We start from the raw sequence: 13,908 nt of genomic DNA, 5'->3' as shown, positions 1-13,908 counted from the left end.
AAGTCGTAAGATGTGGTCGGATACTTTAACTCTCTATAAATTCTCCCAAAGAGATGAGAAAATTGAATGATTGAGAATTATATGCATAGACTCTTGGGGATACGCGTACGAATAGACTGTCCAGGGTTAGCTATCGGACATGTCGGGTTTGGTTATATAACCGACAAATGATATCATCATTCATAGGGCAGGCATACATCATATGCATTTATTTGTTTTGTTTGAGTGTGCATTACTTAGGTTTGTCTATTTGATTAATTATGTTTACTTGCTATATGTTCTACCTACTGTAACTGCATTCTTTCTGTGCTTTCTTTATCTGTATGTCTATGCAACTGAGAGATCCCTTATCGGGTGGAGGAGTGACGAGGGTGGTTCCACCGGTGTTTCGGAAGGCTGGAGGAAGCAGAAAGTTAAGGGTTAAGTTAGAATTAGATTTATAACTTGAAACCTTAGATAGTTTACCTAAAGTCTGGTTTAGCTTATTCTTTTAAGTTTAATTTTGAGTGTCGGAGTTTTAGGATTGCCTTTGACTTTCTCGAGACCTTATATATTATGTACATTGGCACATTTACCAAGCTGAGAATTCCCGGTTCTCATTCTATACCTATATTGTTGCTTTCAGATGCAGGTCGAAAGGCACCTAACTAAGTGTCTGGAGTTTTATGTTGCAAGTGAAGTTAGGATGCTATATTTTGATGATGTATATATATGTAAATGATATTCTCCAGCTGGTCTTGGTTTCACAGGTCTAGCTTGGAGCTTGATATTTTGTACCTTTGATATCCTGCTCATTATGTATATGAACCTTACCTTGCCCTTACCTGACGGTCCATTTTCGTGAGCAATGCGGTTTTCTTTTTGCTTTTTTACTTCAGCTTTTCTTCAAGGCTTCTCGTTATGAATTTCTTTCAATTATTACTATGTATATATTTTATTTTAGGAGTCGTAATACCACACCACTTCTATTTTACAATTTAAACGTAAAGTTCTGTGTAATATAGTATTACAGTGATAACATAATAGAAAAGGGAAGAGTGTAGTGACTCCGGTAAAAGAAGAAAAATGTAAAAGATGAAAGATTAAGATTGTGATGGATAAATAAGATATCATATTTTTTGTTTTATATTTTTTGTTTTAGTGGGTATGGAATATAATTTATTATTCACATTGTTCGCTTTCCTTATTGTCTAGCTTAGAACTCTTTTTCTATTATTTACATCTCCTTCAATTTCACACAAACTTATCACCTTTATTGTGTTGGCAATTTTGGAAAACACTCCATAAATTTATGTGAAGTTAAAAAATTAAAGAGATATGTACTAAAGACCAATTATGTTGAATTTATTCATAGGCTACACGAAATCATTAATACGACTAGAGAACTCTAGTAGCAAATTAGAGTAGCATGAACGAGATAAATTGGTAGGTTGCATAAATTAATGGATAATGGACCAATAATTAACATCAAATAAAAGACAATAATGTAAGAAATATTGTTTTTGGCTATTATTTTTAGTTAGAGTCAAATTCTTAGTTTAACAATTTAATAATATATTTTTAGTTTACATTTTTAAACATTAATAACTAATTATTGATCAAAAACAATAAATTTTATTGGTCGCAGAGCATATTTTTCTGTTGTAATTTTTCAATTGGTTTTGGACAGAGAGAAATTTTTTACAAAAATTTATGGTGATTGTTATGGTGTCTACAAATATTTGCCTAACTTTTTAAAAGGGTTAAAAATTAATATTTAATTTTAAAAGTATAAAAATAAAAAATTATTAAATATTCAAAACTTATTATATTAAGTTAGGCAAAAATTAGACACCATAGCACAGGCATCATATAATTCACCAAAACTTATTACAGGCACATGATTTTGAGATTTTCTTCCTGAAACTCAACCCTGACACAACACGATGACTGCACCAGTAGATGAAACGTTCTAGCCACAATATAATTGCAGGGAAATCATTTATCCTCCCCTGAAATGCATGGACCTCACTAGCTATTAGTTGTGGCCTAGTGTGTACCAGCATAGTACTAAGGTACCTACTAGCATTTGTTTTCAATGAATTAAAATCGGTGGTCCAATAGTTATTATTAAATCAGGAAATTTGTGTAAGATCAGAGTAAGACTAACACTAAAGAAGTATATGTCGTTAATCTCATTACCCATAAATGGAGGCATGATATAGTCCCGTTGAATTTCTTGGGAATACGATATTATTGAAGGATGATAAGAAAAATACTGTGATTTAATTTGTTTGGAACTTCACAAGTTTCAAAGTAGGAGATATAGTAGTACATACTGTCTACTACTGTAATATCTTTGTCAATTAAGCACAGGGAATTTTAAATAGTTAGTAGCTAGGAATAGTACTATGTTAGTAATTTTAGGTCGTTTTGATTTAGCTATGCTCTCTGACTCGGAGTCTCTGACTACCTGCAGTTATTTAATTTGACCTCCTTCAGCTCTGCCCATTTTCCCGTCCAAGAGTTATGGCTATTAATTAGTTGTAACTGATATGCAAATATAAAAACAAACTCTACTTATACTTTGGTTAATTTGAAGCTGAAAATAGATCATATCTTCATTCAAAATTTGACACCGCTGAAGTTGGAAAGAACTCAATAGTCAACGTCGAAAAGAGTTTAATAGTTGGAATCGGAGATAAAATGCACGCAGAAAAAATATTATTAAAAAAGGATCAATAAATTTGATAGTTAAGATAACTTACGTTTGGTGTCAAATTTACTTCAAGTATAAGATTATTTAGAGTCTTAGTTTACTTAAAATAAAAAATTATTTAAAATCTAATATTATACCAAATAATTTAGAAATTTTTTTGTTATAAATAGGATTAGTTTCAATTGTTAGAATTAGTTTTAACCATTAATCTTAATTATAAAATATATAATTAAAATTAATAATTTTCACCTAATACCATGATATATGTGAAATGGTTCCCAGATTATAATCATATTTTGATTATTTTCTAACAACTTTGAAAAGAAGGGTGCATAAATTAAATGTGAGTAGCAACTTAAACTTTGCACTTTAGCGGCACTGATTAGCACATTATTATCCCATGATTAATCTTGAATGACATGCAATATAATGTATTGAAGTTGTGAGAGTGTATAGAATTAGTTATAACAGATAACTACAATTAATCAATCATTCATCAACTAATTTAGTTTTTCAGTTTTCTCTCACACACACTTCTTTCTTTCTTTCTCTGTCATTGCTTGATCTGCAAGCATTCTTTCCTTTCTTGCTTGAATGTTCATAGAGGTCTTGCCTAAAAGCTGCCACACTTTTCAAAAAGAGATCCTCATAAAGCTATTGAAGGCTTTCAATTATTGGTTGAAGTAGCAAAAGTGCAAAACAACTCCTTCTCCCTGCATGTACAGTAGTGATTATTACTTCCGTCGGTACTTAATTACAATGTCGTGCATTAGCGCATCACCCTAAATTATAAAACGACGCTGATTTCGGGGATTCCTTACTTTCTTTTTTGTCGTTTGTTTGATAATTACTCAACCTAGCTAGCTTAAGCTACGACAGGAAAAGCTGAAATACCTCAGATTTCGATGCAGCGACATATGCTTGTGTGTATTCCGATCTCGCGAATAACATGCGGGAACTTATTATTCTTCCAATTAAGTTAATTACTATGCTATAATAATACAACATGTACTCCAGAAAAATCATATTATAATATAGACAATTGCTATCAAGATTGACATCAAAGGTGAATCGCTGCTCAAATCTCGAGTTCTCTCCTTATGTTTCGCTAAATTAAAGATTAATTAGCAACTGCTTATTACTTGGACGAAAATAAATAAAATATAAGTTGAACTCGCTAGTCAAAATTACTCTCTTAATAATTAATAATCATCCCTGTTCCCTATAGATTATTAACAGCTCATATGTCTCTGTTCTTGCTTGAGATGACCTGCGGCTTCTGGATGCTAATTGCTGCACCTTCTTCATTCTCCTAATCAATTAATTAATTAATTAATTCTGAGACACTACTTTTAATTTTACCGTAAATTCCGATCCATTTAGGTTTAGTTAGGTTAGCATCAAACATGTTAAAACGCTACGTACCACCTTCTATATAGACAACGTTTATAGTTTTCGAGACTGCAAAAACATACTAACCTTTATTATTCTTGTTTGATAATACCCTATGATTGATTCAGTTCCGTGAGAAACTGCATTTACAAGAAGGGGTAGCTATAAAACTTAATTAATTCCGTATGGATCAAGAAGCATGAGGGGTGGTGGGTAAGGTTCATTCCTATTGTCGTTAATTATAGGACAGACAAACACATGGAATATGGGACATGGCCAAATTAAAGCATTTGACAACATGGTAAAATTCAACTATGGAGCATATTTTGTATTTTGTTTTTGTATATATAAGGCAGCCACCCCACCCAATAAACAAATTAAAATAATGTTAAGCATCAGTACTATAGAAAAGCAGAGATTGCTTTTCCCGGAGAATCTAGAGCGCACGAGGCGCTGACCGCGGGTAGTGAAATTATTTAACAAGTTTATTAAGATAGTGTCATCTTAATTAATCAAACATGGCATTGGGAGTGTGATGATATTTTTAAGAAAAGATCACATTGTGGACTGTTAAAAAGAATAGTTAATATTTAATTTGATGTCTGAATATATACTTAATTTTAATTTAATCTTTAAAATTTTAATTTTTTTAATTTATAAATTTGATAAATATAATTTATATTAGTTTTTGAAATAATTTTTGACATATAAAATAAAGTATTGATATAGACAGTCAAATACTATATTAAAATTTATAAAAGATGTAGTTTTGATTTTGACGTTTAAATAACTCAAAAAAGACATTATATCATTTGTTTTGGGATAAAAAATTTTAATAAACACCACTCACGATATAATTTTAGAGCAATTTGAGTGCTAAAATTAAAACGATGTCTTTTTAAAGTTAAGTGTGACATCTGACTGTCTAGGTAAGTAGGATTCCGTTCGCGTGTCTCTATGTTAAAAATTATGTCAGGGACTAATATGAGTTATGTTCGCAGAATTTAGAGACTAAATAAAGACAATTAAAATTTTAAAAATTAAATTAAAATTTACATTTAAATTAAAAACAAATTAAATATTATTTATAATATATTTAAATAAATATATTTGACTAAATATATCCATTTAATAATTCTTAATGTGATGTTTATTTAAAAGACATTATGATTGAAATATCTATCATATTAAAAGAAATTAAAGGAAGCAGTTAAGTTAGTACAAGTAGCTAGGACCCCATCATATATATTATCTTTTTGTTTGTGTGTTGAGAGTTGAGAAGCCCATGGCACATGAGAAGAGAACAATGCAAGTCACGTGATATCCTGCCGCCTTGACGCCGACGAATGTGGTAGTGAACTAGCCATACAGCTGCATACTCCATTTTTCACTTTCAACATGGAGAGGGAGAATATTGGAGTATGTTGTTTACACACAATCAAATACGTGTGTACGTTATTTGGATCGGATTGTAAAACATGTGTGTTAATTTGATAAAAGATACTTGTATATTTTTATACATTTTTTTCATAATTTTTTTATAATATAAAAGATAATAATTTTTCACTTTTTGTTTTCCTGGCTGTGAATCTTGGTTTATATGTAGTAATTAAATGGGAGGAAGGAATAAAAAAGTAACGGTATTAAAATAGTAGTAGGAGGGGAATTGCAATGGGGTGGAGAGAGGAACTGAAATTGCCGTTCCAATATTCCACTGAACAGTTGCCGTTTTGTTTTTGCTCTCGAATTCCAACCATTCCTGACACAACCACCATTATATCGCTGCACCCTCAATATTATTGTTTTAGAGAAATAATAATGAAATAAGATGAAAGTTACCTGTATTATTATTATTATTATTATTGTTGTTGTTGTTGTAGTACCATTATATTTATGCAGATGCAGATGATGATGATGATGGGTTAAGAAAGGAACCTGAGTCTGCAACCTCCTCCTTCTCCTTCTTCTTCTCTGTGTCCTCAGCTTCCATAAATAACTATAGTTTCCCTTTTAACTTCAAATCACCCTCCCCAATAAACCCCTCTCATCTTTCTTTCTTCTTTTTTCTTTCTTTCACTGCCATCTTTCAACTTTGACTCTGACTAGTGACAACTACTACTACGCCCTGATGCAAACGCATATGTAATATAATACTTCGTCACTTATAGATCCTTTTGAAATTCGAATCAAACTCTTATATTCTTTCCCATTCTCGTGTTTATTTCTGATCCACATCATCAGAAGATCTCTCTACTACTGCTACCATGAAAGCTACTACTCCTCCTCCTTACACAGCAATGGCAATGCAAATGCAAAGCTTTTCTTCATCCGCATTATTGGCGGAGCCAGACCTCTCCTTAAACATTAGCCCTCCTTTCCTTTCTGCCAAAGGAACATTCAAAGATATGTGCTCCTCAATCTCTGATTCAGGTAGTAGTGGAAGCGATGCAAGCCATGATAATAATAATAATAATAATAATTGCTTCTTTCACCACACCCACACTGTTCCACAACCGACATTGACATTAGGGTCTGGACCTGCATCAAACTTGAATCATCATCATCATTATCATCATCTCCATCAGTATCAAATGCAAGGGCTCTCAAGAAACTACTTCAATCATCATCCTCACCAACCTCAAATCCATTGCCGCTCCGATTTCAAACGAAATGGTGGCGGGAGAAGAAGCATGAGAGCTCCCAGAATGAGATGGACTACCACACTCCATGCTCATTTTGTTCATGCTGTTCAGCTTCTTGGCGGTCATGAAAGTATGTAAATATTAATTAGTTTAATTAATTTCTTTGTTTATTCGCATTAATTAATTTAGGGTTGTGTTGTGAGCTGTGCAGGGGCAACTCCGAAGTCAGTGTTAGAGTTAATGAATGTTAAGGATCTAACTCTAGCTCACGTCAAGAGTCACTTGCAGGTGTGTTATTACTTATTCTCTCCTCTCCAATCTTCAAGTGTTGTTGATGATATTTTCCAAATCAGACAAAGAATGCAATAAATAATGAATGAAATTTCTTAGTAGCTTCGGAACAAGTACCAACAGTAAGGGGACAAAGGGTATCTATCTCTAGCTAGAGAGGGGTAAATAATGCATAATAATCTTAGGCTGGTGGACTTTTCTTCTATTATTCATCTCAGTGTTCTCATCCATGCAGATGTATAGAACAGTGAAGAGCACTGACAAAGTCCCAGGTAATAATAATAATAATAATCTTGGAGATGTCGATGATTCCCTCTCATTTTTCATCTCTTTCTATCTGTTGCTATTATATATTATTCTCTTTGTTTCAACACTTTAGTGATTGGATCGAGTGTGAGTGTGACAGAAACTCGCTCTACATATATATATATCATGAGATGCTTTAATAATATATAGTACCGTTTTCTTCCCCCGATAAAAACAAAAGTTTGGTTGGGACTGAACTAATAGCTTTTTAATAAAATCTAATTAATCATGTGGATTATTGAGGCGCTAGCTGTTGTATGTTGTGTCTGATAAAAGAAGAACAATGGCTCTATAGTTATGTACGGATGATGAATAATATATATTATAATATTACAGGTAATGGTCACAAGGTAGATATGGGGTTCGAGCAGCAAAGGCAAGAGGTCGTTGTGGATCATCTACATGCTCAGAGAGGCCTTCTCCAACACCCACTGGTGCAACTGCAACAATCCCAAAGGTCATTTCATCACAAACTATTCCATTTTAATTTCTCGTCTATCTCTGTATATAAAATATATGAACGTAGCATTTAATAATGTTTGATACGTACATCATTGAGTTTTACTCTATATAAATATTTCTTAAAATATAGGAGTATTTAAATTAAAATGTGTGTTCAATGTATACTTTTCTCTTTAACACCAAGCACAAATATGCACAACACAAAGTCCGGCATTGGGTAGGTGCAAATATCAATGTGTTCGTATAAACCTGAAAAAGAAGAAAAGATCAAATGGTTCATTGACGTAATATAGTTAACTGAAAAAGGATGGGCAGACCTTATTGCTATCTACAGGTATCGGGAATGATAGAGAATTTGACGTTTATGTAGAGACATAAATTTTGTTTTCTCTCCCTAGCTAATACTCATTACTAACTAAAAGATTTTAATTTCTCTCATGAATGTGATGTCACCCGTTTTTAAATGTCAAAATTATATATTCATAATCACTTACTAAAGTTAATATATGGTTCTTTGGAAAGTTTCAAAAGTTATTTTTTAAAATTTTTTATTTATAAAAAATAGTATTATTATTTAGTATAATTTTTAAAATTAAATTATAATTTTTTAAAAAATTATTTAAATATTTATAAAAAAATTAAAAAAATAACTTCTCTAATAATAAATTTTTTTATTATATTTCTTTTAAAATAAATATTTTTAAAATAAAAAATCCTGCCCTCGAATTTATTCGGAATTTGAGTCCACTATTTTGCTAGCCATGATTGAGAATTTGAAATAGGCTGCTAACCCTACTTCCTTCCGTTGTCATCAATACTTAATTTCATCTCTCACTCTGTACACTGATGAGCAGGTCATCATGTCAATCACGACTACTAGAGACAAATACAAATATTACTCGACAAAAACCCGATATCAGCTTCGTGTATTCTCGTCTCCAAGATGGCAATGAAATCATGGTAAGTTGGCACCCATACACTCATCAGAAGTGGACCAACCATAAGCATGCTGCATAATAATATGTTAGCTGTATTTTTTTTGCTGCAAGTATGTACTATATATATATATTTATTCAAAGTAGCTTATAATATTAACAAATTGGGTGGACAGAATAATCACGGAGGGTTGTCGAATTACTTGAAGATGAAGGAGAGGTCGGACTGTAACAATTTGTCGTCAGATTCAGAAGGCGTTATTGATCTGGAATTCACTCTTGGAAGGCCAACACACCATCAGGATGAATCATCAAGAGAGTTAACTCTTCTCAAGTGTTAATTAAATAAAAATGTTCAATAATTTAATTAGTACTAACCATTAGAACTTTCCATTTTTGAACTATGTAATGTACTTCTCACTACTAGTCTTGCATGATATATACATTTGGTAGGAAAGATTTTCTGTCGTGATGGAATGGGATAAATGTATGCATGTGTTTTGGAAGGAAGGAGACATTAGCTTCAGTCCAAAGAATTGATGACAAGCGTCTTTGTTTGATGTCATATTCAGTGCAAGCTAGCTACCTAGCTAAGAGGGTTAAAGAGACTGATGAAGAGTAAAAGAACTAAAATGGGTGGTGTTGTTTCAGGGCATGGACCATAACATGTGCATATTGGTCAGGTGGGTCTACATTCATATGAGAGACTATCATGACATGACATTGTTCTCAGATCCTATTTGCATTTTGCATCTGTCTACCTATATATTGTCGGCTATGAGGTTCCATTTCCTAAGCTATTTTGTTTTTTCTTCTGGTGTCAATGGCCAAAATCTGATGATTATACATACAAAATTTTCAACGGCTGTATCCCGAACTTTAAAGCCCATTAAGCGCTCCTTTCGCAGCCCAGTATGCTCTCCACCTACCTGGGAGCAGCGACTTCATTTAAAACCGCCAAGAGGCCGAAACCAATGTTAGAAAGAGAGAAAAAAAAAAGGGAAATGCTATTGCATGGATATAAGGCTGTGGTTATTTTTTTGGATAAGACACAAAGAGATGAACAATAAGTACTTAAAAAATATTTTGATAGAGAGACATTGGATACTGTGACAATCTTTTTTATTTTTGTGTCAACTTTTTATAAAGAATAATAATGGACACAGAATTTAAGAAGACACTAATTAATTTGAATATGGAAACAAAGAAGGTGTTAGACTCGTGTATGGGGAGGAGGGTTGCTTCACCTCGTTGTGAGATTAGAGGAAGCAGAACTCGGACCATGCGAGTTGTGAATTACCCAGAACAAACAAAACGGAGGGTCCGAATTCTACGTTTCAAATTTCAAATTCTATCAGCTACAAATCGGACCGTGCGATTTGTGAAGCAAAATTTCATGACCAAAGAACTCGCATGGTCCGAGTTGTGTACTCTGAGTTTTTTTAGTTTTTTTAACACAAATCGGACCCTCCGATTTGTGTATTCTGAATTTTTTTCAACTTTTAAACACAAATCGGAGGGTCCGATTTGTGTACTCCCACAATTTTAAAAAACCCCAACAATTACCATGTTAAAGTATATCACTCATTTTGCTTCCATATTAAAATTTTTTAGCCTTAAGAAGATGAACACAAATTTTTAATTAAAATATTTTTTCTTTTTTTTTGTAGATAATTATCTTTTTTTTTTTAACTTCAGCTTAAGTTTTTTCTTTGGTTCGTCCTTTTTAGAGAAGTTCTTCGAGATGTAATTTGAGATTACATAAAGATACTCTCTTCTCTTCTATATGTTCTTTTTCTTTTAATGGATAAAAAGACTAAATTCAGCACCTCTGGAATCTTTCAATTTATACAATAATAAATTTAAAAGTAAAAAAATAACAAATTTAAAAAAATATAAAAATGAATTATCTTTTAGATTATGTTTGTTTTTGTGGATATAATAGAATATAATATTAAAATAGAGACAATAAATTAAAAATATTAAAAATTATTTTTTGTATATTATATTTAAATATAATATACAAAAAATAATTTTTAATATTTTTAATTTATTGTCTCTATTTTAATATTATATTCTATTATATCCACAAAAACAAACATAATCTAAAAGAACATCTACATGTTTAGATTTTAAGTATTGTGGTTGTTTCATTGACACGTTCATCTGGTAATTGTGTTTTTCCTCCATTCCTGCAGTGATGAAATAGTAACTTTTTCCATGACACTGAACAAGCCAGAAATTTGTTCCTACAAGAATAAAATTAGGAGTGGGATTGGATATGGACAAAATTTTAATATGATTCACACTAAAATTATCGAGTTCAGATCTAATATTCACAATTTTTTAGGTTCTGATCTATACATTTGTCAACTAGATCAGATTGGATATCAAATATATTCGTAAAACATAAAAATATTTTAAAAAAAAATTTATTTTTTATTGTATCATTCAAAACGACCACATTACACAATAATATGTCACCTGATTTCTACCACCGTCGAAAAAATTATTCAGGCGACGAAAGGTTAGAAATGATAATAAAATTTCATATTAATGTGTACAAATGATTCGTTAAAAAATTAGAATGTATATATGTTCACCATATAAAAATTCATGTCTACTTTTATCTATTTTTTAAAATTAAATTTTAAAATTTATATAACTATCATCACATACATAATATAAATTAAAGTAAAAACTAAAAAATAATACAATATTATTAATTATTTTATATATATTATATATATTTTATATATACCGGAATGGATATTATCTAAATCCGACCTACACGGCTACACCCCAAGACACTGCCAAACGATGGAATAGATAATTATCCGCCTCGAGTAAATAAAAGTGGGTTGGGTGCTTCTAGATTCAAGTAGTGTTGCCATCTCTAATATCAATTATTCAAATTTAAAAAATAATATGCTAATCACTCAACAAGTTAACTATTTTTTTTGTTAAAATTATAAGAGCTTGTTTTGAAATCTATGAATTAAAATTCAATCAAGAACTAAATTTTTTTTCTTGCTTTAGAACAAATAAAAAGAAATGATTTCAATTTTGTTGAAAATTCAAATTTTCACTTTTTCTTCATTTACAAATCAGACAAAAAGGGAGTTTGATTTTAAAATTAATTTTCACACTAAACAAGCTCAATATGTTAAATATAAAAAATATTCCTATTTATAATTGATTATTCTAATTTTTTCTAACATCTATTTAATTTTTTTTCTTCTCTTTATTAAAAACAAAATTATAAAAGAAAAAAATTTAACTTATATAAGAGTTATTCCAAATTAAAGAATTGAATTTTTTTCTATTAACATATTAAAATTATTTCAAATCATAAAATTAGATTTTAAATAGAAATGAATTCTATTTTAAATTTTTTTTTCTCACATTCGAATAATTTTCAAACAAGCTCCAAAAATATAGAAGCTCAAAACCTGTTAATTTATTCATTACGTCTAATAGGAAGTTGTTTTCTAAAAAGTGTCGTATTCCCTAGCTTTTTTTTGAAATGCAGTTGCTACAATTTTTTTTGTTACTCTCTAATCTTAAGTATTACATCCCAAATTCATATGCAGTATCTACTCACACAGTTTTTTTTTTTTTTATAATAAGGGGCCCAATTTTTCAACAGAACCTTTGATAAGGACATAAGGGTCATACTGGGCCGAGTCGTTACGGGTCAAAACGGGGCGTTTCCCTGATTCGGGTCGTGGAACGAAGCGAGTGAGGACTGAGGAGTAACATGAAACAATATATTAAAATAAAGCAATTATTTAATATTATTTAAGATGCATTAAATTATGATTTAGAATTTAATATTATTTAATTTAAACTAACAAATACAAATTGACAAATTCAAATGACAACGTTTTGAATTTTAAATTAAATAGTGTTTGATCCTAAATTATAATTTTTAAATTTTCAATTAAATAATATTAAATAGAACGATTGAACTATACCTTATATTAGTAAAGCCTATATATGATCCTAATCGAATCAGATCATGGTAATTATTTGTCAATTTATATTAAACTCAATATCTGATAAAACTATTATCGTATTAGGAATTTTCTTTCCTATGTCGCATTACTAAAAATAAACTTCACCTTAACTTTCAAGATAATAATAATAATAATCATACGATAATCATGGAATGAGTTTTAATATCTAATAAATTTAAATATGTTCATAAATTTTAATATTTAATAAATTTAAATATAAACTTAGTTAATTAATTTAGTTGTGCTTTTTTTTATTTCATAACAAGTTTAATCACCCGTGCCATGCATGTGATAAGATTGAAATTATAATTTTAAGTTGTTATGTTAAATTTTATTTTAATTATAATAATTTAATTAATAAAAAAATAACTTGTATGTGTTGTTTTTCTTTTCTTAATATAGTATTAATTTCTTAATATAGTGTTAATTGTATTAACTATAAAATAGTTATTTAATCTACTTTTTTCAATAAATCAGGTATATATACTCAATATGACCATAAATAATCTAATAGTACTTAAATCTACCAACAAAGTTTTATATATTGGTATACTGTGAAGTAAAAAAAATATTAAAATCAGCTCAAAATGAAGAACAAATTGATAGAGAATCCTAATGCAGAAAGTTTTGTAATAAACAATAAATAATTTAAACCTACTGAATAACAATTCAATGCTATCCTTTGATACCTGCAAAATATATACATGAAACAACACTATCCTTTGTATATAAAATTATATGATTACCGTAATTATAAAATTGTTTGTCAAGAGAATAAAATTATACGAATTTTAATGATAATTTTAATATTTTCAAACTATTAATGTATAATAAGAATTCATCTATTAGTTCCTAGAATTTCTAAATTTTTTTAAGTGATAGTAATAAATTTTAATAAATAAATAGATTTAGTAAGACATTTTGTTATTACCTTTTTATTATAGGCTCTCAAAAACTTCTCTATATACCACATTCATCGTGCAGTAATTTCCAAGTGTATTAACCTGTGTCACGTGATAAGATTAAAATTATAATTTTAAATTATTTTGTTAAGATTAATTTAAATTATAATTATTTGATTAATAAAAATATTAACATGTTATGTATTATTTGTTTTTTCTTAAGCTAGTGTTAAATATATTAACTCTAAATAGTTATTAATT

General features: G+C 29.8%; 1 protein-coding gene across 1 annotated transcript; it reads left to right on the top strand.

The window, feature by feature from the left end:
• The first annotated feature begins 6,013 nt into the window (after positions 1-6,013).
• LOC107460378 (probable transcription factor KAN4) lies at positions 6,014-9,507 on the top strand. The gene is made up of 6 exons (XM_016078733.3): positions 6,014-6,862; positions 6,944-7,020; positions 7,259-7,295; positions 7,666-7,786; positions 8,646-8,751; positions 8,903-9,507. The coding sequence occupies exons 1-6, from the start codon at positions 6,355-6,357 to the stop codon at positions 9,065-9,067; spliced, it is 1,014 nt and encodes a 337-aa protein (XP_015934219.1). The 5' UTR covers positions 6,014-6,354; the 3' UTR covers positions 9,068-9,507.
• The last annotated feature ends 4,401 nt before the right edge of the window (positions 9,508-13,908 follow it).

Source organism: Arachis duranensis, chromosome 8, assembly GCF_000817695.3.
Source record: "Arachis duranensis cultivar V14167 chromosome 8, aradu.V14167.gnm2.J7QH, whole genome shotgun sequence".
In the NCBI taxonomy this organism is placed as follows: Eukaryota; Viridiplantae; Streptophyta; class Magnoliopsida; order Fabales; family Fabaceae; genus Arachis; species Arachis duranensis.
This window is presented reverse-complemented; position numbering and strand designations above follow the sequence as displayed.

Coding starts and splice junctions, on each gene's coding strand:
- LOC107460378 (XM_016078733.3), top strand. CDS start 6,355: ATGAAAGCTACTACTCCTCCTCCTTACACAGCAATGGCAATGCAAATG. Junction 7,021..7,258: donor ACGTCAAGAGTCACTTGCAG/GTGTGTTATTAC, acceptor TCATCCATGCAG/ATGTATAGAACAGTGAAGAG. Junction 7,296..7,665: donor GAGCACTGACAAAGTCCCAG/GTAATAATAATA, acceptor ATAATATTACAG/GTAATGGTCACAAGGTAGAT.